At 37.1% G+C, this 26514-nt stretch overlaps 2 protein-coding genes across 5 annotated transcripts in view; one reads left to right on the top strand and one right to left on the bottom strand.

Moving 5' to 3' along the window:
• The window catches only part of LOC123867523 (myc box-dependent-interacting protein 1), a 98133-nt gene extending 89546 nt beyond the window's left edge, over positions 1-8587 (bottom strand). For 2 of the 3 annotated variants that reach the window (XM_045909595.1, XM_045909596.1), the window contains exon 1: positions 8359-8586. In XM_045909595.1, coding sequence (XP_045765551.1) covers positions 8359-8427 — 69 coding nt within the window. In that variant the 5' untranslated portion in view covers positions 8428-8586. Of the gene's footprint in view, positions 1-8358 lie in introns of all 3 variants that reach the window. The other variant, XM_045909593.1, reaches the window with a different exon arrangement.
• Positions 8588-10302: 1715 nt separating this feature from the next.
• Positions 10303-26514, top strand: part of LOC123867521 (trichohyalin-like) — a 43942-nt gene continuing 27730 nt past the window's right edge. Inside the window, exons 1-9 of one of the 2 annotated variants that reach the window (XM_045909591.1) lie at positions 10303-10427; positions 10515-10691; positions 11933-12163; positions 13085-13314; positions 14240-14404; positions 14851-14929; positions 15382-15585; positions 23232-23416; positions 24175-24432. In XM_045909591.1, coding sequence (XP_045765547.1) covers positions 10425-10427; positions 10515-10691; positions 11933-12163; positions 13085-13314; positions 14240-14404; positions 14851-14929; positions 15382-15585; positions 23232-23416; positions 24175-24406 — 1506 coding nt within the window. In that variant the 5' untranslated portion in view covers positions 10303-10424 and the 3' untranslated portion in view covers positions 24407-24432. Of the gene's footprint in view, positions 10428-10514; positions 10692-11932; positions 12164-13084; positions 13315-14239; positions 14405-14850; positions 14930-15381; positions 15586-23231; positions 23417-24174; positions 24529-26514 lie in introns of those variants that run through there. The other variant, XM_045909590.1, reaches the window with a different exon arrangement.

The following is a 26514-nucleotide window of genomic DNA, read 5'->3' as shown; positions in this document are numbered from 1 at the left end:
TTTATTTATTTTAAAAAAGATTCTCGGTCTTTTCACAATGTCTTGTCAAACTTGTTTAGTCGTTGAGAAAATGGAATTGACTCGAGAAAATTCTAGAGCGATGATTTATTATGACTTTCGAAGTGGTTTAACACAAAAATAGTGTGTTGACCGGATGATTTCTGCGTTTGGTGATGAAGCCCCATCCAAAACCACAATTTATCGCTGGTTTGCTGAATTTCAACGTGGACGTGTCAAGCTCAGTGATGATCCCCGTCAAGGTCGTCCAAAAACTGCAGTCACCCAAGAAAACGTTGATGCTGTGCGTAAGCTGATTGAGGAAGATCGACATGTGACATACCGCGAAATTCAGGCAACTTTAGACATTGGCATGAGTCAAATACAAATATTCTTGCATGAACAATTAGGTGTAAAAAAGTTGTTTTCCCGATGGATACCGCATTTGCTCTGTGAAGAGCAAAAAGCGCTCGCGTTACTTGGTGCGTCAGAACTCTCGAAAGATTCCACGCAGGATTCTCAAATGCTGTATACAACATCGTATCAGGTGACGAATCCTGGATATACGCGTAAGGACCCGAAACAAAAAACCAGTCACGAGTTTGGGTGTTCGAAAATGAGTTAAAGCCAACAAAAATTGTTCGTTCACGAAGTGTTGCAAAAAAAATGGTGGCCACGTTTGTCTCCAAAACCGGCCATGTTGCGACTATTCCTCTTGAGGAACAAAGAACGGTTAATGCAGAATGGTATGCTAGCATTTGTTTGCCACAGGTCGTTTCTGAACTTCGTAAAGAGAACTGCAACCGCCGCATCATCCTCCATCACGACAATGCGAGTTCTCCACCGCGCACAGAACAAAAGAGTTTTTAGAGCAAGAAAACATAGAATTATTAGACCATCCGCCGTACAGCCCCGACCTAAGCCCTAATGATTTCTGTACTATCCCTAAAATAAAGAATACATTGCGTGGTCAGAGATTTTCATCACCTGAAGAAGCTGTGGACGCCTACAAAACGGCCATTTTGGAGACCCCAACTTCCGAATGGAATGGTTGCTTTGATGATTGGTTCCATCGTATGGAAAATGTGTCAAATTTCGCGGAGAATACTTCAAAAAGCAATAAATACATTTTTAAATAGTAATGTTGTGTCACTTCCTTGATTCCCGAAATTTTCAGTGCCGCCCTCGTAGTAGCCAAATAAGTTTGTTGTTCTGTGTTTATTTTATACCCCTCACAGAGTTATAAAGCAGTTTTCTCTGCATAAATGATTAGCTATTAAGCAATCAGCTAACGAAAGTGCTTCCATATCGCAGTGGGCGGGGCGTGGGAGAGTGAAGTTAGAGCTATTCGGCGTGGGCGAGCAAGGACACATGGACTTAACCGATATAATAGTATTCACCATTAGAGGCTTGTGCTTTTTCCGGGTTTTCATTTTGTTGTAACTTTTAATCAAATCTAGACTTAACTTTCCTCGATCACATACTCGTAGCGCGAAAGCGTGTCCATAGAATTTCTAACAAAGGTTAACTGTAAAAGTTAATAAGTACATCTAATTGATCGCTATTTTTTATTAAAAAAAAATACATGATCGTTCAATAAATTAGGTCAGGCCCGCAGCCCGATTGTTATTATTTCCCGACCTACCTCGTACGTATGATTAATAGCAAACAGAAACACGTAACATTTAATTGTTACAACCATTACTTAGCAATTAGCATGATCAATCAATTAGCGCAGTAGTTAGGAGTGATACGATATAGCTGTAATTATTTCCAAAAATTGTTATTTTTGACGATTTATCACACTAATATTATAAAGGCGAAAGTTTGTATGTGAGTGTGTGTGTGTGTGTATGTGTGTGTATGTTTGTTACTCCTTCACGCAAAAACTACTGGGCGGATTGGGCTGAAATTTAGAATGGAGATAGATTATACTCTGGTTTAGCACATAGGCTACTTTTTATCCCGGAAAATCAAAGAGTTCCCACGGAATTTTTAAAAAACTACATCCACGCGAACGAAGTCGCGGGCATCAGCTAGTTAAATATATAAATATCTCAGTTCAATTCGTTCAGTCTGGTTATATTATGTCATAATATCTGATGTATTAGTAATCCTTTCGTTGAACCTCCAACCTCCAACGTACTGGCAAAGATTATTTAGCGTTTCGGCACAGAATCACACTTCACACTATAATATTATAAAGGCGAAAGTTTGTGTGTGTGTGTGTATGTTTGTTACTCTCACGCAAAAACCACTGGACGGATTTGGCTGAAATTCTGAATGGAGATAGATAATATCTTGGATTAGCACATAGGCTACTTTTTATCCTGGAAAATCAAAGAGTTCCCACGGGATTTCGTAAACCCTAAATCCGTACGTACATGCAAAAAAACTCAAACAAAACCTTTTTGGGCAGTGGTGTAACAAGAAACAAAAATTCTACGCCGAGGTAGTCGCGTGCCAAAGCTAGTAAGATAATAATAAATCACGTTAAACGATGCTCTAACATTTACCAATCAACATTACGAGTTACTACGAGCAACAAGTAACAACTGATTGCACGTAGCAGGTGTGTGGTAAGTGGTGATAGTAATTGGGCCAACCACACGACCTTTTTTTTTTTAATTTATATAGACTAGCGCTTGGCTGTGATGATGCAGCCTAAGATGGAGCGCGCTTGCATAGAAGATGCCTATTCACTTTTGACTTGAAGGTACCCATATTAAAATTGGAGGGGCCAATTAAAACCGGAAGGGTTATCCTAAGCGGTTCAAATTAGAAACGAGGAGGCAAATCGCTTCGTACGTGTCCGTGGAATTGCGACCACGTACGAGTACAGTGACCTTAGTGATGGCTTGCGGATACTAGAAAGGTGATGGAAGATTTGTGACATGGTCGTGTGTGGAACGTTTAAATGTTTTTCTGTGATATTAAATTAGGACCATGCTTTGTTTCCACCAGGAATGTGCGCGTGCGCCGCATCACACTAATATTATAAAGGCGAAAGTTTGTATGTGTGTGTGTGTGTACTGGACGGATTTGGCTGAAATTCGGAATGAAGATAGATAACATCCTGGATTAGCACATAGGCTACTTTTTATCCCGGAAAACCAAAGAGTTCCCACGGGATTTCGAAAAACCTAAATCCAAAGTCGCGGGCGTCAGCTAGTGTATAATGAGGTCATTATCTCAACTCATTATCGGCCCATTGCTGAGACAGGGTCTCCTCTCAGAATGAGGAGGACCGTCAATGGTAAGTATGGCCGTTTAACCCATACTTCAGAGTAAGGATATAGATATTATAGATAGAAGCCGTTTATACAGTAATCGGTAAGTGCGGAGGAGCAACCCGAACTGGCACACGTAGTTAGGGTCATGTGGAAGGGTCGACGTGGACGTATTTACCACGAGAATTGACGAGATCAAAGGCATCGAACTACTGTCTCTCTTTATAGGTTAGATGGTCATATTGGTCTCTAGTCTCTACGGTATCGAATCGGAACGCTTACCACTTGGGGGCTAGACCTTTGTTTTCTTTTTTTTGGAACCTTCAATAACATATTATTGGCGTCACTCAGAAAAGCAGGTATTATTTAAATATTTTTATCGAATTATTGGAATGTCCTCTCCAAAACCAACACAAAAAAACACAAGTTTAATGTGTAAGGTTATCCGAGAGTTTTAATCTAAACAAACTAATGCCAAAATAAATAATTTAATTAGAGCGTGATTGCTATCACAACATCTAATTATCCAGTTCACAATCCAAATACCGAAAATATGCGATATCGCTCCGAATCTCAGAAGGAGACTGAACTAAAACCTTCGAAACACCCGTATTTATGCAAGTTCAATCTTGTTGGCCTCCTAGCAACAGATTGTATGACATCGAATGAGCCAAATATCGATTTTATCAAACTACCTGCATTAGGTAAATTAATAATTTTATTTTATTTTTGACAACTCAAATCAATTTTTAAAAATAACCTTACAATAAGTACTTTACGAGTCTTCGTATAGTTAACAAGTCTCGCGCGGAGACATTGTGAGTAGGTAGTAGGTACGTGCTCATCCATGTAGGACATAGAAAGTGTCATCTTGACAAAGCGAGAAACACCATATCCGCTTAACTACCACGTGTGCCTAACTACATAGGCGTGAATTTGCATTAAGAAAGAAAAGAAAGAAAGAAATTATTTACTTGGTGCCACAGAAAGTACAGATAAAATAATGCTTGCTCGAAATAAGATGCGTGGTGTGTGGTACCAAAATGGACTCCATTCAGCATTTGCTGCGCCTGTGTCGGGAACGCAGGCACAGTGCTGGTCTTCCGTGGAGCCAGAACTAAAAGCCTCAATAAAAGCTTCAATAGCCCAACGGTAGGAGTGGATTTCATTCCGAAAGGTTGGCGGTTTTCAATCTCAATTGTTGTGATTGGCTGAAATTATGGTGTTCTCGTTGCAACAATGCATTGTAGCCAATAGTGAGCGAGCGTCAACCAATCAGCAGCTTGATTGCGGTCGAATGACAGTTAAAATGACACGATCGCAATCACCTCTGATTGGTTGACACTCGCTCACTATTGGCTACAATGCATTGTTGCAACAAGAACACCATAAGTTCAGCCAATCACAACAATTGAGATTGAAAACCGCCAACCTTTCGGAATGAAATCCACTCGTACCGATGAGCTATTGAGGCTTTTAGTTCTGGCTCCAAAGACCAGCGCTGTACCTGCGTTCTGCGTTTTGCCATTTAGCCAATAAGAACAAGCGATTGTAATAATGATTGATGCAAGTTTTATGGAATCGAGCTAAAGAGGTGATTGCGATCGTGACATTGTAGCTATCATTTTACCGCAATCGAGCCGCAGTTCGTTGGACTTGTTGACGTCTCGTAGGTCGCGAGGTGAATGATTCAAGTCATTCAAGTTTTTACCCGACCACGGCAAAGCCAAAAGGAAGGGTTATGATTTTAGCAGTCTATGTATGTATGTTTGTATCCAGATTCTGTGTATTCCACCGTAGCGCCTAAACTACTGGGCAGATTTTGATGAGGTGTCAATTGATTCGTTGTAAAAATCCGGGTGGCTAGGCTATATTTTATACGACAAAATTGACCTAACGGATGTTAGCGTTTATTAAGACCATTGTAGTTGGGTTTTAGTTTTCTACTGTATCTTGTCTATGGTATAATCGACAAGGGTAAAGATAAGCCATAAACATACCAGTCAGGGGCGTTCCCACGAACTTACAGGTCACACTTAACTACAACACTACTGTTATGCGAGGTTTATTGTTTTTTTGAACTTTCAATGGTGGACAAATTGACAAAATTTCCCGTAACTTTGAAGATTAAGTAGGTACAAACTTACATTACTTTCGAAGTCACTGGAAGTGTTGTCAATTGTACTTGAATCTTATTTTCTTACAAGACTAGATGACACCCTCGGCTTCATCCGCGTGGATATATTATATATTTTCATTCAAATTCCCGTGGGAACTCGATAATAAATCGGGATAAAAAGTAACCTATGGTTGTTTCTGGCATGGAAGCTAAGCATATAGCAAAATTTTGACTACTGTTTATCCCGGAAAATCAAAAAGTTCCCACGGGATATTTAAAAACCTAAATTCACGTAGACGAAGTTACGGGCATTGTGCAGTATATAAGGATAGCAATTTGTAAAGGTCATTGACTTTGCAAAACCTGATATGTGTAAACAGACTGGGTGTTATATCTACCAATGCATTTAAACATGTATTCCTATTTCCAAGAAAAGATTATTAATATATTAAATGCACACCAAATCGCTGATAACGTAGAAATTAAGTAAATATGTACAAGGATCTAATTTCTTTCTTACATTACAGTAAATCATCTTTCTAGTGTATCATTACAATAACTAGGTTTTAGTAGCTGATGCCTGCAACTGTCTATTTAGGTTTTAAGTAATCCTGTGGGATCTTTTTGGTTTACTGGGATCAAAAGTGTCCAAAGTATCCTATCCTCCACAATGACAGTCATCCATGTGCCAAATTTAGTGAGTCCAAACTCTGAGTGATTGAGCTGTGGAAAGAAAACAGGCTCACTTTTACGTTTAGTGGAAGTATGAATGGAAATAGTAATAATAAAAAGAATAACCGTCTGAGTTTGTTGTAGGCTTCTTCTTAGACCGGGGCGCGTTTGGAACCCTCATAGCTTTAGTTTTAAGTTTATGTAATTAATAATCAACATAACATCATTTTCTTGTGACGAAATCATACACTCTAAATTATACCACCGACCACCATCCACCACCTACCACCATCCACCACCTACCACCATGGCTAGCTAGAAACCGATCAGGGTTAATGAAACTGCCATACTCCTTTCAAGTTATGCTGTTTCCATCTTAGACTGCATCATCACTTACCCCCAGGTGAGATCACAGTCAAAAACCCTCCACAGTAAAGGATATGGTCATGGTCAAAAGTTATCAAATACTCATTTGTACCACACAAAATAACTTTTTTTTGGTGGTTGAATTTAACTTTAACCATAACTTTACTTTAATCACCTGATATGCATTTTGTCCTTAGTCACATGCTTAAAAATAAAATGGCTAATATATTCTTTTAAACAAAAATAAGTGAAGTAAAATTTGGTGTTTTCCTTATAAATGTTACAATGAAATCCATGCGATTTCTTATACCTGCATTAGGTAGCTATAATTATGTAATTTTATTTATAGCACTGATTCAAATACATCAGATGAAATCATGATTACATACACATGACATGCACAAACAATGTGCATGTCTTGCATTATTATTTAAACTCAATACTTAATTAACTATTATGATAAAAAAAAATGATAAAAAGTATATTGAATAAAAAATATTTCAATTTTTATCACTTAGTTAAGTAATAAGAATATAGTGGCAGTGTACCTAAGTATGTACTTAGTATGTAAATTCACATTATCATTATTTGAAGCTGACTTGTGACAATATCAAAACTTTACCACTGCCCGGCTAGCATGGGCAGTAGATAAAAATTATATCCCCCGATTATATCCACCGATGCCATAGAAATTAGTGGATATAATCGGGGATATAATTTTTATCTACTGCCCATGCTACCGGGCTGGTTTGGAAAGCAGTTCATATTTAGATGCACAGCAAGAAACAAACTTAATCAACTACATTTACAAATTTCATGCTAGCCTTTTGGTCACAGAAACTACTATGAGAACATTGAGCGCTGTTTTTACAAAACTTTGTTCATAGAAGTGGCATTACCTATTTATTTTTTCAGTTCAGTTAGATAATTTTTCAGTGTGCCCGTTTAAACTTAGAAATATTTCAAAGTGAACAAGTGGGCTACTTGCCAAACCAGGTCATTATCCTAACACATTTGTAAATGTACATCTACCATGTTGATATATTATTATCATACAACTAAGTACTTACAAATTAACTATTGCACACAGATAGAATTCTGTCCATACACATTATTTAAAGCTTACAAAGACAGCTTTATTGCTTGGAGAATTATCCTTCACACATTTTTTTCTAATGTTTAAAATTAAAAAAAAAACTGAACAGTTTTCAGTACAACCAGCTTGTTATGAATAAATTAAGTAAATAGTAAGAGTGAAAGTATTCAATTCATATTTTAGCTAATTTATATCACTATATAAATTAGATTCCCTACAACTATTTTCATATTAGCACTTATTGGATAAGGTTTATACTCGCATAGTGAATAAAATGGCAAAATATATATTAGGTACAGTACATAATAGTGTCAGTAGGACACTCAAAAGCGATCCTACAAAAATAGAAGTTTAAATAACAGATGCATAGACAGCTAGCTATCTGTCTCCAACGTCTCTCGGTCTCTTGCTACCGTAGAGTTATTTATAAAATTGGGCACACTACCCCAGATATTGCCATCACCTAACAGAAGTTACACACGCATAACACTAAAATCCCCGATTATTGCATTCTTCGCGCGACATTAACGAAATATATCTCAATAGAAACCTATAAATAGCCCTAAACATTACCCTGGAGAGATAAGCTGTTCACGATGTTCACGTAAACTCTATCACAAGTCAGCTGAGTAGGTAAACAAGGTTTTAAGGCACGGAAAACATATTTAAGTTCTACAGGTTAAAGGAAGGAGCAACAGGTGAAAAATGACCTGCATTTTGCCCGTGCATAGAAAACCAAGAGCTTGCTATCAGAGAAGGTTTAAAACAACGCGTCTCCTCACATTTAAAACCCACTTTCACATCACTTGCGATTTTCGAACAGGTATACTATACTCTACGGGACACAAACCATCTCATTATATAAAAACTATAAATACCTTCTCCTTTGCACGTCCGGCATGTTTTTGCACTGATTTCGCGATTAACGCACCTTTACTCTCAGCCATTTTAATCACTATTTCATTACAGACAGTCTTTATTTTCGAAACACTATCAACCTGCAACTGTGCGGAAAGTTGCAATTTGCCAATTTACTGTCACACGTCAAATTCCAAGTGCCGTAAAATTGTACTGAAGTGACGTGAGCTTTGTGCCGACTATGGCCGAAAGGCGAATTCATCTGTGTCACCTATAAAGTGCAACATGGATCCGATGGATGGCGTTACTGTTCAATTATTTCAAAGCCTGTAAATTATGATTTTCATAGTCCTATTTTTAAGTTTTGTAATACAGTAGACTATAGCTCAATTTTTACGTAATTTTAGACCTTGAGAGATTGTTTATATATTTGCGGCTTTGGGATCGAGTCTTTTCGGTGACAGTTACAATGCTATGGTTGCCAACATATTATATTTTCCTTATATTTAGGGAAAAACATACTCAATATTATGGTAATTTTATGTAACTCAGTAGGTATTGTATCCGCTAAAAAAATTCAATAAATCATAGTCATGTAGATATTGACATGTGTATTGGATAATATTTACAGTCCGACAAGGCTCTCTTGGCACTTGGATGACAATAATGGGTGGGCGTAGTTGTAGCACAAAGGCTAAAAAATTGTAAAACAATAAAAACTAGTTTTTACTAGTTTAAGTTTTAGTAGTAATAGTAAAAATAAAAAATAGTAAATACTAAAAAATAGTAAATAAAATCTTCTCAAGTTTAGCGAATATCTTGAAAATGTTAGTGTTGAAAATCGGGTAAGTTTTATCTAATTTTTACTGAAAGAGAAATAAGGAAAGCCGTTTTTATTTGTACATCGAAAAAGAATCATTAAAAAACATTGATAGGCCAGCTATCATGTTTCCCTGCTCAAATACCATACTTACCTAGTGCTAAATATAGCTTTAACATGCAGACACATTTCATTTATGCTGTATTCATTACCTGAATACATCGCTAAGATGGAATGACTCATTAATTTAAAAAACTGAAATTTAGATTTTTTACTTAGCTACACCACATGACCCTTCACAAGATGGCGGTGTTAGTTCCAATTTTGGCCACGCGCTAAGAGAGCCTTGTCAGACTGTATATGGAATGATTATAATATTTAAAAAAAAACCGGCCAAGTGTGAGTAAACTCGCGCACTGAGGGTTCTGAACTCGGGTATTTTTCTGACATTTTGGACGATAAATCAAAAACTATTATGCATAAATATAAATGAAAATCTGTTTTAGAATGTATAAGTAAAGCCCTTTCATATGATACCTCACTTAGTATAATCGTCTTACTTTGAAAATTGAATTTATTTATTTATTTTTAGAATGATTTTAAAACACAATTTTATTTTATTTTTAGGATGTAACCACAAATTCATGGTTTTCGGATTTATTCCTTTACTTGTGCTATAAGACCTACAACTTACCTGATTCTAGGTCAACGGGAAGTATCCTATAGGTTTTCTTGACAGACGCGACGGACGGACAGATAGACAACAAAGTGATCCTATAAGGGTTCCGTTTTTCCTTTTGAGGTACGGAAAAACAGTGAAATTAAGATTTTTTTACTTAGCAACACCACATACAATGGGGCAACATGACATTTTAGAAGATGGCGGCGTTAGTTCCAATTTTGGCCACGCGCCAAGAGCGCCTTGATCATGCCTTGATGGATACTTTATGTTGCTCACCAATTTTTAGCTAGATCAGCTAAATAGATAAGCACCTGGCAGCTCAATTTACATTTGACATTGACAATACTTAAAAAACTAGAAGCCAGAGACAAAACTCTAAAAAGTTTCTTCTAGACACACTGTAGTCTTTGAAAATATAACAGAGTCTGTGGAGCACGTATCCTAATTCCTATGTGTTATTGGTCTTTGGTCTGTGGTGTGGAGTTTGTTTTGTTATTATTTTGTTTGGATTTTTCAAGAATGTTATCAGCTAATTTTGTTATTTGAATATTAAATTTGTAACCGCAACCTTTTACAATTGAACAATGGTAGGTATAGCAAATTCTGTGGATGGTACTTTTTCATATAAAACTTAAGTATAATTTTATCTTTCAACTTATCTTCTCGTATTTTAGGAGCCCAAAAACGAGTTGCAGCGCAATGCTATAGCAGAAGCGCGTCGTAAAGAGCTGGAAACATACCAGCGAGCACTGGATATACAATGGTTGAACAGCCGTATGGAGGACGGAAGAATGGGACGATGCCTCGCGCTTATACAGAAGGAAGCAGAAATGGAGAAGGATTATCAAGAGGTAAAGCCCAAATTAGACGGCTTGCAAAAAATGCAGAGGTGAACATTCTTGTTTTTTCTCATAGGAGTGAGACCTCATAATTGTCACCATGATATTGCAGTCAAGGGAATGTTGTGGAAAAAAAAATATAGAAACATATTTATGGAATTGTATATAGGTGCCTAGATCTATATATTAAAAAAAACTGGTAAAAATATAGGCATCCGGTACTCGCGTACTGGGGGGGAGGGGGGTTGGGAAGCCTCCCCTCTTCATCCCCCGTGGCGGAAAAGCATAGTTTTCCAGTAATGATTTTTTTTTGTAAAATCATTACCTCACTTCTTTTGGAAGGATTTTTATAAAAGGGATATTTATATATTTGAGAGGGCCTTCCCTCTCCGAGTTCTGGCATGTGGTGGTAGTGAAGGGTTTCTGTTCTTTTCACAAATTTTAAGTATGACAAGTACAGTGATGTTTTTAGCATTCCAACGTACAAAAAACTAGCAGTTTAACTAGCAGCATGATAATCTTCAAAATTATTTTGAATTAAACTAATCTACTGAAATTTGCACCTTGATATGAAAAAACGATTATAATACCAGAATTACCAAACAAAGAGTAATGTGTTATACCTCATTTAAATTGGCATTAAATCAGCAAGTTTTCTGATACAGGGTCACTTTTCCGTAGTACATTTTTTTTTCACAGTGCGCTTTTAAAGGACATTTAATTTTTGGTAATGCTTTAAAAGATTTGGAAAAAAAAATAATTGCTCTTGTAATTTGGTAGCCAGAGCCTCAATAGAAGGTTTGTAGTGCTGATACATTATCTAGTAATGACACAACATCGTTTGTTTTATTGTTTTTTATCTCATTTTTAAAATATTCATAACTCTTAGGGCAATTTAAATATGGCCATGCTGTAGAAATTTTTTTTTTGCTGGAAATGACCTCCTCTATCTCCCTATTGCGTTTGATTTACGACTTTTTGACCACTCTGTATACTAATTAGTAATTACCAAACACCCTGTATACACCAAATACTAGAAACAAAAAAAAAACTTGTAATGCTCACTTCTAGGCTAAGTAAACTAAGCAATCAGTTTTATAAAACAAAGTTACTGATAAATCCTATTTAAATGTGAAGGTTTATCTCACTAAATTATAAGAAAGCTTGGGAATTAATTACTTTAACAGCTTTAATAGTTCTGATAAGTTGTAGATGACATTGTGATATTGAGGTATTTTATTTCTCTTTTCTAGAGAACTGATCATGCAGCAATAGTCAATGCACAAGCCAGAAAAGAGATTGATTTAGGCATGGAAGTGGCCCGAGTGCGCAGGGAAGAGGACTGTGAGCTGTTGCGGAGGCACTACCTGAGGGAGAGAGACCCTGGCCTGCGTCAGCTGATGAAGAAGCTGCAGGCGGGATATGTGTGCCGCGACCTAAACCTGCAGATGCTCAACAACCAGTACAAGAGGTTGCAGGATAAGGTAGTTCTCTCAGTATTCCAGAATCAGTCATCATCATCATCATCATCATCATCTCAACCCATCGTAGGCCTACTAGTGAGGAAAGCTCTCCTCTTAAACTGAGCAAAGCTCTCCTGTTAAAGTGAACAGAGCTATTCCCGCAAAATGAGCAGAGCTCTCCTCTCAAAGAGAGCAGAGCTCTCCTCTCAAAGAGTGCAGAGCTCTCCTCTCAAAGGGAGCAGAGCTCTCCTCTCAAAATGAGCAGAGCTCTTCTCTCAAAGTGAGCATTTTTTACATGCAACTACATGTGGAGGTGACTTGCAACCAATTAACAAAAAAATAATGCAACTAATTATCAAATTGATTTGTAACTAATAATAAAATAGATATTGGCAACATTGAATGAGAGTGCAACAACATAGTAATGGACAACATTATATGTTATTTTATAGACTGTACACAAAATGAACATTTTGTACAGTTTGTAACAGTTTAAAAAAATCGAAAGCCATGCATACTATCCTATACTATCCTATAGCTCAAAATTGCTCACCTCCAGTGTGCTATTTTGAATTTAATTTAAATAATGTTAATATTATTATAAATTATTATTTCTTTTTTGTATACTTTTTTGGGTTTTTACCCTAAATAAAGAAAAATTATTATTATATTATTATACTCTATTCATGGAAAAAATAAGTATCAGGGCTCTCTCTTTGATTTCGAAAATGTTTTCAAAAAACATTCGAACTTCAATTTGAAAGCATAGTTTTGTTTGTGATTGATTGGTGACTCAAAACTGTTAACACCCACTGAGTTTTTTGCTCTGTCATGTTTATGGGATTATGTAGCAGAGAGAGCCCTTTACTTACTTCTTTCCGTGGATAGGGTATATTATTATGATAGTTATAATAAATAAATAAAACTCTCTTCCATTTTCAGGCCCAAGAAGAACAGGCAAATCGAATCCTCTCCACCTGCCTGTACAATGATGATGAGGCAAGAGAACATGACGAGAAATTGAAACAGGAGAAGAATAGGCGCTACTGCAATGAGTTGCAGCAGCAGTTGGTCAACAGACAGCTGCAGCGCCAGTGCCAGTACGAGGAGATGCTCATTGAGAAGAAGATGCTGGAGGAAGTTGACAGAACCATAGCTGCTGAGGACCAGAGGTCAGTTTAGCAATTCATTGACAGACTCAAAAATTTATTCAAAATACTAGGATGCCAGCGACTTCGTTCTCGGGAATTTAGGTTTTTTGATTTATTGGGAGCTCTTTGATCTTCCAGGATAAAAAGTTGCCTGCATAAATTTCTGGTATTCTGACTACCTCAGTACTAAACATATAAATTGGTTAAACTATTGGGCCGTGAAAAAAAAAGCAGACAGACAGACTGACACACTTTCGCATTTATAGTATTAGTATAGGTATAGATTAGCCAAGTTTATCATGATTACTAATTCCCCTTTTCCCTCCAACTAAGCTTGTACTAACAAAGCTTGTGCTAGTAGTAGGTACGAAAACAATAGTGCAATGGGTGGGGTTTGAACCGACGATCTTTCGAATTTCATTCCACTCCTTTAACTGCTGAGCTATCGAGGCTCTAGTATTGTATACTTTTTAACTATCAATTGTTGAATTTATAAGACCACTTCGTAAGTATTAATAAGTTGTGAAAGATGTGACATATTTTTTCCTTCAAAATGGGGGTTGAATAATTCTAGGTCATTATTTGGATCAGCTAGGCCTAGGTGATTGCTTTTCAGTTTCCTCATTTATGTTATACAACTTCTTCATTTTATTATGCAGAGTTGTGATTTAGACTTGACAAAATATAAAATTTTAACTACAATTTTTATTACATAGCTTCAAGATAGATAGATATTAGATTTTTACTTAAACTTAGACAAAAATTGCTTTTCACACTGTCTTATAAATATTGTTTTTTTTATTATTATTTGGGTGGTAAAGAAATAGTGACCTATAGTACGCGTCAGGTTGAGATGGCAATCGGGTATGAGGCGGGAGGACGCCCGCACACCCGCACTTCACCTGCGCTCATCCGCAACGATAATAGAATGAATGCTTCATCCCAGGGAGCTCCAACAGAGGCGCGAACAAACAGAGAAGATGCAAAGAGAGATGAAGACGTTCCAACAGGCGCGTGAAGCGTGGAAAGAGAAGCAAAAGGCCATGGTCATTGTAGAAGAGAGGCAGATCGAGGAACAGAAGCGAGCGCTCTCTGATAGAAGCGCAGCCATGTGAGTGAGCAACCATAGACCATTCACTATAACTCCTCCCTTACCGTCATGTTGGCATCATTGCTTTGTTTGCTTCATTCCTTATTCCTTAGAACCGGGTTCAATGCCCGGCAGTGTAATGATTTTTTTTATAAAGCATATAATATATGTGCATCCAAAATTTATTATAGAAGCAGGCGTTATTTTGCGGAAGTCCATGATATACAAGGAACCAAAAGTTTAATTTGCTATAATCCGCCAAACCAATGAAATCTGTATGGTACGCAGCCACAAATTCCACACAACACCAGGTACCACACAAATTCCAACACCACTCGACGTGCGTTTCGCCCTGACACCGGAGCATCCTCAGGAGATGTAGACCTCACAATGTCTAATTGCAAAGATCAATTTTGCTGGAATTAGTCATTGGTGGGGTATATAATATTATTATGGATAAATTATAGAGTGGCAGAGAGAGAACGGAAATTGAGAGAAAAGGAAGAAATCAACAAGAGAATCACCGACAAAATATTAGCCGACGAGGTAAAATCTTTTATTCATTTTATATTTATTTATATGAGTTGGACGCATTTTTGTAGTATTAAAAATCAGTGATCTAAGGCCTGATGTGTACCTACGTAGTAGTTAATTTGATACTGAGGCGATCTTTGTGGAGTTCCGTTCCGCTCCGCTCCGCTCTCCGTCCGTCTGTCTGTAAGTGGGCTGTACTCATGAACTAAAATTTCACAAAATGTATTTATTTCTATTGCAGCTAATACAACAAATAACAAAAATTTCAAAATGATCGCCATAAAAATTAAAAAATTGCTATTTCTTGTACGATGGTACTGAACTCTGGTCGTGTGCGAGTCACACTTTATCTGGGCGTAGGTACAGAACCCTGAAAAGATCCGAGTTACTTTCAAGTCACGTTTAAAGGAGCTAAGCGCTTCAAAAACTTCTATTTCTAATTTATTTCCACACCATTTTGACAGGCAGCCCGTCAAGAACGCGAGAACATCATAAAACTTCTCCAAGAGCAAGAATATTTGGAGAAGAATGTGCAAGACGATATCGGAGAACGCGCAAAGACCGAGCGAGTCAAACGAGATACGAAACAAGCTCTGACGTCACAGATGCGCTCCAGGCAGGCGCTGCAGAGAGAACAGAGGGAGAGAGAAGCGGAATTTAGGAAAAATGTGAGAGTTCTTTACTAATTAAGGGCCTGCCGACATTATTCCTTTGAAAGTATTGTTATTCAACACCTATCTAGTCCTACAAATGACATCACAAAATTTTCAAAAAAATATGTACAATAGTTTGGTTAATGGTCTTTAGTTATTTAGAGTTATTTATTTAAATAATCGTTTATTACGATAAATACACGAATCTGATACAATAGTAGCTTCATTTAAGATCGTGTATCAACTTCTTTACCTGTGCAACCACGAAAGTAAATCTTACATTTAATAATAGGGAATATATATATGATACACTTTCGAAACGTATTTTATTCTATTTCGACATTCTTTATGAAAAATTCACATTTGGGTCAAATAATCCTAGTCTGCCCTGCGCGGGAGACGCGACGCATACGGCAGGCGCCCTTCAGACGTGGTGGATGTGCGCAATTTTTCCCGCCAATCGCTCTCGATTTACGAAAAATATTTTTTGTGTGATCTTATTGTAGCGAAATTATTATTTATAAATTATTGAATAAGGATGATTTGTTTTAGTTTTAAGAAACTTTTATCATCCATTTAGTGAACTCCATAGTAAATAGGTACTTAGAAGTGTTTTTTAGTTATTTCGTTGTTTTAAATTGTGTTAGGTAGGTACGAAGGTATCATAGTCAAATATCAGGATGCCGAAAATATCTCGACTAAAACGATCCCAACTACAAAAGATTGAAAGCATGAAAATCGCGTAAGTACCTACTTATCTTCCCATATACCTATTATTACATAAAAATATTGTGCGGCACACTATTTTTTGGCCCGATTCCTGGAATTGAATCCGAAACCTCGTCACCCATAGTGGAACATTGAAACTCCTGACTAACTAGGTACTACTACTTACTATAAACGGCCTCGCCCCCGGCTTCGTACCTACGGCTTTTTTGAAAATAAATAAGTACAGCCTATGTCACTCAGGAATAATGGTAGCTTTCTACTGATGAAAGAATTTTCAAAATTGGATCAGTAGTTCCAGAGATTACTTCATACAAACTTTACTTCTTTATAATATGAATGAATAAACACACACCATTCCTTGTTGCGTCATTCATGTAAGCAGCTGGGCAAAATACTGTAAGTAGGTAAGTACTAAGTACCTACCTACCTACCGACACAGATTACAATAGTGGTCAAAACTTATTTATAAGTAGGTAGAGGTACCTATAATAGCACCCCATAGTACGCGACAGGTTGACATGGCAATCGGATAATGAGCCGCACATCACCCGCGCTATCCCGCACCGGGTTAGCGCGAGGGCTGTGCGGGTGAGTGGGACGTCCCCATCCCGATTGCCATGTCGACCTGTCGCGTACTATATATAATTATAATTAGATTATTATAATTAGATGCTAGTTATAATTACCTACCTCGACCTATCGCCGACTAAAGTTCGCGATAGGTCGAGATGGCAATTGGAATATGAGGCGGGGGGACGCCCCGCACACCTGCGCTCGCCCGCACCGCTCGCTAGCACGGGGACTGTGCGGGTGTGCGGGGCGTCTCCACCCCGATTGCCATCTCGATTTGTCGTGTACGATATACCTTCATAATATTGCAAATTGTACGATAGGTACATAGGTAGGTTACTAACAACAGATTCTTTGTTTACTTTTATTATTTTAGTTGTAGTTTACTCACGCCCCGAGGGTTCAGTACTCAGGTATTTTTTCGAAATTTTACACGATAAATCAAAAACTATTGTGCATAAAAATATATACGTAGTAAAGCCCTTTCACAATATTATGATACCCCACTTGTTATAAATAGTTACCTTTGAAATTTGAAAATACTAATTATTTCTTGATGGCATAAATTTTTAGGGTTACGTACCTCAAAAGGAAAAACGGAACCCTTTTTTTGACCTATCTCATAGCCAGCGTTTGCAAATCTAAGCATACGTAGGGACTGACAGACGCGACTTTGTTTTATACTATGTAGTGATGACGCAGAGTTTTCGCGGCAGCTTATGAAAGTGGCAGAGGCGGCAAATAAATAAAAAAGACAGAATACCTTGAGCGTTTTTTACCCGACTATGGCAAAGCCGAAAGGAAGGGTTATGATTTTAGCAGTGTATGTATGTATGTATGTATGTATGTATGTATGTATGTATGTATGTATGTATGTATGTATGTATGTATGTATGTATGTTTGTATCCAGATTCTGTGTGTTCCACCGTAGCGCCTAAACTATTGGGCCGATTTTGATGAATGAGGTGTCAATCGATTCGTTGTAAAGGCCCGGGTGGCATAGGCTATATTTCATACGAAAAAAATCGGCCAGATGGATGTATTGAATCTTACTCAAGACGATGCACTAAGCACCTATCTTGTTTCTTTCTTTTTAGTTTATTTTACTTGTACCAAGTCGAGTTCAAGTTGTCTCATTTTTCCGTAGTCGGGTTATAGTTTTTTCAACTTTTATTTAAAGCAAAACTTCTTTACCGGTTTCAGAAATAGTTAGTACTTAGTATATAGTACATAGTATTATGTCGAAATATATAGCCCTACTTATTAAGGCAAATTTTAGGGAAACCTGTAAATACATTACATAGTTTTGATTAATATTATCCCCGACTCGCACTTGACCGGTTTTTTTCTTATTGGATCTATCTATACATCTTTGGTGATTTTGTAATTTAATCGATATATTTATTACCTACCTACTTGCAAACAAACGAGGAGTTATTTCACGAGGCGTGAAGAAGCCAGGAAAGTTTTGTTTCAGTTTGTTAGCTTTTCAAAATTTATTTCTCAAGAATTATCTATATCTATACTAATAAATAAAATTGGAGTGTCTGTCTGTAATTTCGAAATAACTACCTCATATTAAGCTCATATGGTTATTTGAACGATACCATAACTGAATCACACGTTTTTAAAATTTTTGTCTGTCTGTCTGTCTGTCTGTCTGTCTGTCTGTCTGTCTGTCTGTCTGTCTGTCTGTCTGTCTGTTTGAAAAGGCTTTGGAACGGCTGAACCGATTTTGACGGGACTTTCACAGGCAAGTAGAGGATTGACCAGGGCGTAAAATAGACTACTTTTTTAACCGACTTTCAAAAAGGGAGTTGTGTTTTTCTACCTATGTACACCGAAATCTCCGAGATTTCTGAACCGATTTGCGTCATTTCTTTTTTAATCGATAGAGGAACTTTGCGACATTGTTTCATAAAAAATTTGGAGTCCAACTCCTCAATCCTGATGCTGCAGGGGATCTGACCAATCCACGCGGGCGAAGCTGCGGGCATCAGCTAGTTTTAAAATAAAAGTAATGAAACAGATATTTGACCCATTCGACGTCACACGATCTTTTCCGGGCAGCCATCTTCAATCAATTTGTACAAATACGGCTGCATGACGGTTTTTAAATAAATAAATAAATAAAAATATTTTATTTCAGACAGTAATTATATGTCCATAATTAATTCTACACAAATTAAATTACGTAAATTAAAAGTAATATTAAAATGTAATAATTAAAGTTTAAATTATAAAAAAAAAAAATTATAATAATTTTTAAGCCAGTCTCGTTCCGACTCGAGACTGAATGACTATTAAACGCTTTTGTGTTTAGGTCGCCATTTTGATTAAGTGATTGCAAAATCAAGTGCATTCTGATCAAATTAATATTGCAGTTAGGTTATTTAAAAGATCAAAACTCTTGATAAGCTTCTACGCGAACATTTTAATAACTTATAAAATTATCTAAATTATTGTTGCCCTTAGGGCTTTCACATCTAAATTGACTTCTGAATTCTTTTAAGTGTAGGTATTTTGTAAATTTATTCATAACTCACAATCTGCACTCTCACTCGGCACTGTGGTCAAAGTTATGAGTGAAATTTAAAAATAAAATAAAAATATCTAAATCACTGATTAATTTTTTGAATCAGATTTAATTTTCAGTAACAAGTTAAATAATTTTCTGTGTTAAAATAAACTGATGAAAATCACTAATACTGCCTCACTTTTATAATACCAAACATATTCTATTTTCATATATTTTATTCATTCATAAATTTAATATAAAAAATATATACTTTTTATTACCCCTACAAAACCATTTTTATTTCTCACCAACAATCCTTGTGTATAAATTCAATTAATCCAGTTTGTTAACATGATCTTATTTATATACCTATTGCATTTAAGTGGGAGGTCCTGGGTTCGATATCAAGCCCCCGATCGAGTCAGTATTTTACAATTTCCAAATTGGCTCAGGTCTGAACTCTGAACGGGTAGGACACTGGTTTACATATTATTATCCTTTACCCTTTTTAGGGTTGCGGACCTTAAAAGGAAAAACGGAACCCTTATAGGATCTCTTTGTTGTCTGTCTGTCCATCTGTCCGTCTGTCCGTCTGTCCGTCTGTCCGTCGTGTCTGTCAAGAAACCTATAGGGTACTTCCCGTTGACCTAGAGACATGAAACTTGGCAGGTAGGTAGGTCTTATAGCACAAGTACAGGAATAAATCTGAAAACCCCGAATTTGGTTACATCGTTTGAAAAAAAATTAAATGTGCTTTGATTTTCAAATTAAGGTAACTATACCAAGTGGGGTATCATATGAAAGGGATTTACCTGTACATTATGTAAGGTTATTTTTAAAAATTGATTTGAGTTGTCAAAAATAATATAAAATTATTAATTTATCTAATGCAGGTAGTTTGATAAAATCGATATTTCGCTCATTCGATGTCATGCAATCTGTTGCTAGGAGGCCAACAAGATTGAACTTGCATAAATACGGGTGTTTCGAAGGTTTTAGTTTAGTCTCCTTCTGAGATTCGGAGCGATATCGCATATTTTCGGTATTTGGATTGTGAACTGAATAATTAGATGTTGTGATAGCAATCACGCTCTAATTAAATTATTTATTTTTGCATTAGTTTGTTTAGATTAAAACTCTCGGATAACCTTACACATTAAACTTGTGTTTTTTTGTGTTGGTTTTGAAGAGGACATTCCAATAATTCGATAAAAATATTTAAATAATACCTGTTTTTCTGAGTGACGCCAATAATTCAGACGCGGGACGTGTCTCACGTTGTCTTAATTTCGCTTTGGTATCTTTTTGTAAACAACCCACATTTTATTAAAATTTTTATTGAGTTTGATTTGGTGATTAAAATTTTTAGTTTTTTTTTAATAATTTAGTCTTTTGTGAAGTGGAAAGTAATTTGCAATAAGTGGTTCAGATTTTGTATACATCGAATGAGAAGTTAGTCTTTTGGATTTATTGTTGACTGGATATTAAAACTGAGAGTTCGGCAGTTCAAGGGTAGGTTTTAATGATTTGACGGAGGGCAGGATAGCCCACGATTTTCATTTGACTATGGGCAAGGAAGCCCGCGACTGACATGACAAGATTGATTAGAAACACGAGGACGTGTTAAATTCAGGACGGCCGAACTGTAAGGTTATTTTTAAAAATTGATTTGAGTTGTCAAAAATAATATAAAATTATTAATTTATCTAATGCAGGTAGTTTGATAAAATCGATATTTCGCTCATTCGATGTCATGCAATCTGTTGCTAGGAGGCCAACAAGATTGAACTTGCATAAATACGGGTGTTTCGAAGGTTTTAGTTTAGTCTCCTTCTGAGATTCGGAGCGATATCGCATATTTTCGGTATTTGGATTGTGAACTGAATAATTAGATGTTGTGATAGCAATCACGCTCTAATTAAATTATTTATTTTGGCATTAGTTTGTTTAGATTAAAACTCTCGGATAACCTTACACATTAAACTTGTGTTTTTTTGTGTTGGTTTTGAAGAGGACATTCCAATAATTCGATAAAAATATTTAAATAATACCTGTTTTTCTGAGTGACGCCAATAATTATAAAACATATTTTTATGAATAACAGTTTTTGATATATCGTGCAAAATGTTGGAATAAATACCCGAGTACGGAACCCTAAGTGCGTGAGTCTGACTCACACTTGGCCGGTTTTTTCAAATATCAATTGACGGATAAAACTTAAATGGCAAGCACTTTCTTAAATTTTATGCATTATAGCACGATTCAATATTGACTCTGAATGTAGTCTTAGTAAAGTCAAAGTACGCTTCACATCGTCACTTACTACCTACTGCTATTTACCAGGTGAGATAGCAAACAAGTGCTAATTTATAATTGAATAAAAAATATTAATTCAGGTCTTTTACGATATCAACACACATTAAATTTTCTCCATTGCCGCTTCTAACACGCTTTTGCTCTATGGAAAAAAAACCAACCGAGTGCGAGTCAGACTCGCGCACCGAGGGTCCCGTATTCGGGTATTTTTTTCAATTTTGCATAATAAATCAATCACTATTATGCATAATAAAAAAAAACCCCCACCAATACTAAAAAATAAAAAATAATTTAATTTTTATCGAACATATTAGAGTAAAATGTAGTTCTATAGTATCATTTTTTGGATGGTAAATTAAATTGCTTTTACTATTTAGTGTTGGTGGTTTTTAAGTTTTTTATCTATTTTTAGGGTTAAGAAAAAACGGAACCCATAAAGGATCACTTTGTTGTCTATCTGTCCGTCCGTCCGTCGTGTCTGTCAAAAAAACCTATGGGGTACTTCCTGTCGACCTAGAATCATGAAATTTGGAATTTTGAATGAATATTTTTTTTGTGATGTAACCTCAAATTCAAGGTTTTCGGATTTATTCCTTTATACTTGTACTATAAGACCTACCTACCAGCCCAATTTCATGATTTTAGATCTACGGGAAGTACCCTATGGATTTTCTTGACAGACACGACAAACGGACACACAAACAGATAGACAGACGGTCAGACAACAAAGTGTTCCCAGAAGGGTTCCGTTTTTCCTTTTGAGGCACGGAACCCTAAAAAGCTAAGCGCATCGGTGCTATGTCGTTTCTTTTTTCGCCAATGTTGAGGTTGTTAACTTGGTTGACCTGTAGCCGTAGTACAGTTTACCGCCACTAGATGGCGGTAAAAATTAAAGTAAATTAATGTCGAGGTGTAGAGGGGCGAGAGGGAACCAAATGCTCGAGGCCATTCGAAACTTGGAGCGTCTTAAGGTTCTGTACCTTAAAAGGAAAAAAGGAATCCTTAAAGGATCACTTTGTTGTCTGTCTGTCTCTCCGGCTGTCGTGTCTGTGAGAAAAACCTATAGGGTTTTCACCCGTCGACCCAGAATTATGATGCAGGTAGGTAGGTCTTATAGCACAAGTAAAGGAAAAAATCCAAAAAACATGAATTTTTGGTTAGGTACATCACAAAAAAAAAAATTAAAATGTGGTCGAAATAATTAGTATTTTTAACTATCGAAGTAAGATTACTATACCAAATGGGATATCATATATACCTGTACATTCTAAAACATATTTTTATTTATTTTTATGCATTGTTTATTTATTTATTATGCTAAATATCGAAAAAAATACGACTGTAGTTCAGGACCTCGGTGTGTGAGTCTGACTCACACTTGGTCTGCTTTTCTTTTATCCAGCAAATGATAGAATTCCCACTGAGTTAAAAAAAACTAATCCAAACCCACACAGACAAAATCGAGGGCATCATCTAGTTTTCAGTAATTTTTACCATATTACAAAACAGCCAATTAATAATTTCCAGGCCGAAGCAAAAATAGCAGCCGACGAAGCGGAAGAGCGAGAAAAAGAACGAAAGAGAAGGGAAAAGCAAGAGCAGTACGCACAAGAGTTGCTGAAGCAGATACAAGAGAACGCCGCAGTTAGAGAGAGAAATAAAGAGATGGAAGACAGTCGAGCCAAACACGTGTGGGACTGCGACAAAGCATGGTACGAGCTATTTCCATTTTATTTCATCAGCATGTAATCGTCCACTGCTGGACATAGGACTTTCCAAGAGCGCGCCACCAAACACGGTCCTCCGCCTTCCTCATCCACCCGCTCCCCGCCACCTTCTTCATCGGTCCAGTGGGTTGGAGGTCGCTGCGGTCGCTCCAGAACACGTCTGTCCCGACGGCCTTCGACAGACGTACGAGTATTGGACTTTAATTTTGACTGACCGAAACGAGGTCTCCGTCCAAGTTTACTTGAGTCACTGATATCCACTAATGCAAGAACGCTGGACCTTCGATTGCCAACCTGCTTTTGAATATTGTAACGGGTGGGGCTTGCACCGACGACCTTTCAGAAATCTGTCTGGGTCCTGTAAGAATGGACTTGGAGGGTTCAAATTGTCACTAGCCATCCATCCTTTTTATCAAAGCCTCATAAGTAGATGGGGACAATACAGTACATATTGGAATTTGTGGTGATTTGTACTGAAAATCCATTCTAATCGCTATCAATATTATACATTCGAAAGTTTGTGTCTTTGTTTATTGGTTTGGAGGTTTGTTCTTCAATCACGTTGCAACGGAGCAACGGATCGACGTGCTTTTTTGCCTGGGTATAGTTTAAGACCTCGAGAGTGACATAGCCTACTTTTTATCCCAGAAAACCAAAGAGTTCCCACGGGATTAAAAATTTAAATCCACGCGGATAAAGTCGCGGGCATAAGCTAGTCTAGTATATTATAAATATCTTTCCAGGCAAAAAGAAGTAGCAGCAGAAAGGAAGAAGATCATAGAAGACCACGTGCCTCATGTACTGGGCTACCTGCAAGCCGGAGTCATTGGCCCCGCGGACTTGGCCGCCACGCGCCAAGGCGCCAAGAACCACCAACACTTGGCCCAACTCGACATCAAGTCATTGGCCATATCTAACCGACCCAAGAGGTTCTCTAAGTGCAATGCTCAGTGCCGAATATTGAGAGAGTATTGATTGTAAAGTATTTTGAAGTTATTTTGGCTTGTTTTGTAGTTTCGGTAATAAAATGTAACAACTAATGAATAAAATTGATATTATGATTTAAATTACTAAAGACTGGTTAAAACTTAAAATGAATTAAATGATTAAAGACTGATTAAATTTAATATTTACTGTAAAATGTTGTTTTAATTTTTTTCGAATGCTGCTGGGTCAGGGTTGAGAAGTTGGACTTGAAATTAGTCGTTGCTACTACTTACTACGATACTTACCTACGTTACTTACCTACGATATTTATTCACCAGGCGGGCAGTAACCTTGCAACATCAGGGTTGAGGAGTTTGAACTTGTAGTTCAATAATAAAGTCTATGCTCGACTTCAGATATATTATTTCCCAAACTAATGAAATAATAGTTCCTGAACCCCTAATCCTATGGTATAGGAGTGCTGTACCATAGATCATCAGGCTTGAAGAGTTGTGACTTCAAGTTCAATCATGAAGCTGTTGCTTGGTACCTAAGATATTAATAATTCACCACCAAGTTCCTGAATCTTCATTACTTAGGCGGGCAGTAACCTTGAAACGTGTTTAAGGAGGATTTATCCAGAATTTATTATGGGACCATTTAGCAAACTTCCTTAGTTAAGTAAAATAATAATTTTCAAATCGGTTCAGAAATATTAGAGAAATCGGTGTAGCTACATTACGAAAAATATTGGTAACAATGTAACAATATTTTATTCAAATAAATTTTACAAATGCTTTTAATCGTCAAAATAATTTACCACTGGTTCGCAATGCCGTTCCTACCGAGAAGAACCAGCAAGAAACTCGGGAACTAACTTTCGCAGCGGGGTCTTCTCCATCTGACCTATGTCAAGACGGGGGTACGGGCCTCGAGGCGTGGCCTCCTTGCCCGGGTGTGGCGCGGGGAAGAACACTTCCCCGGTAACGTCCTTTAAGCCGTTGTTTTCGGCTAAGGCCTGCCTTCTTGGCTCTGGGCCTCGAGGTCTCGGATGTGTGTAGGATCCAGGGCCCCCGTACTGTGGGCGATGGACTCGCCATCGCGCACGGGGGTATTGTATAGTGTTTTTTTTTACCTATGTACACCGAAATCTCCGAGATTTCTGAACCGATTTGCGTATTTTTTTTTAAATCGATAGAGGAACTTTGTGACATTGTTTCATAAAAAAATTGGATTCCAACTTCTTAATCCTGATGCTGTAGGGGATCTCACCATCAATACTGATGGGATTTAGAAACTGTCGGTTATAAATTGATTGATATTGAAGGTATCTGTACCAAGTAAAGACTTTGTCGTTGACCTCGAGAATCCAACTCCTCAACCCTGATGCTGTACGGAATTGCTTTACTAAATCCTGGTGGTCCCTCGTGATTTTTAAAGGATCATCCGTTTAAATGTTTTTACGTGGAACAGAAACAAATTGCATCCCGGGGACGGGCTATTACGGATAGACTACTTTTGTCCTGGGAAATCATAAGTTCCCACGGGATTTCAGACCCTAAATCCACGCGGGCGAAGCTGCGGGCATCAGCTAGTAAATAATATATATGTGTGCGTACCGCACCTATATTAATTTACTAGCTGATGCCCGCAGCTTCGCCCGCGTGGATTGGTCAGATCCCCTGCAGCATCAGGATTGAGGAGTTGGACTCCAAATTTTTTATGAAACAATGTCGCAAAGTTCCTCTATCGATTAAAAAAGAAATGACGCAAATCGGTTCAGAAATCTCGGAGATTTCGGTGTACATAGGTAGAAAAACACAACTCCCTTTTTGAAAGTCGGTTAAAAAAGTAGCCTATTTTACGCCCTGGTCAATCCTCTACTTGCCTGTGAAAGTCCCGTCAAAATCGGTTCAGCCGTTCCAAAGATTAGCCTTTTCAAACAGACAGACAGACAGACAGACAGACAAAAATTTTAAAAACGTGTGATTCAGTTATGGTATCGTTCAAATAACCATATGAGCTTAATATGAGGTAGTTATTTCGAAATTACAGACAGACACTCCAATTTTATTTATTAGTATAGATATAGGTTAATTCCCACTGTAATGCATTACATTACAATTCTAGATAATTTGGATCAGTACCCAGAGGGC

Source organism: Maniola jurtina, chromosome 8 (assembly GCF_905333055.1).
Source record: "Maniola jurtina chromosome 8, ilManJurt1.1, whole genome shotgun sequence".
Classification (NCBI taxonomy): Eukaryota; Metazoa; Arthropoda; class Insecta; order Lepidoptera; family Nymphalidae; genus Maniola; species Maniola jurtina.
Note: the sequence above shows the minus strand (reverse complement) of the source record. Positions and strands in the feature narration are given on the sequence as shown.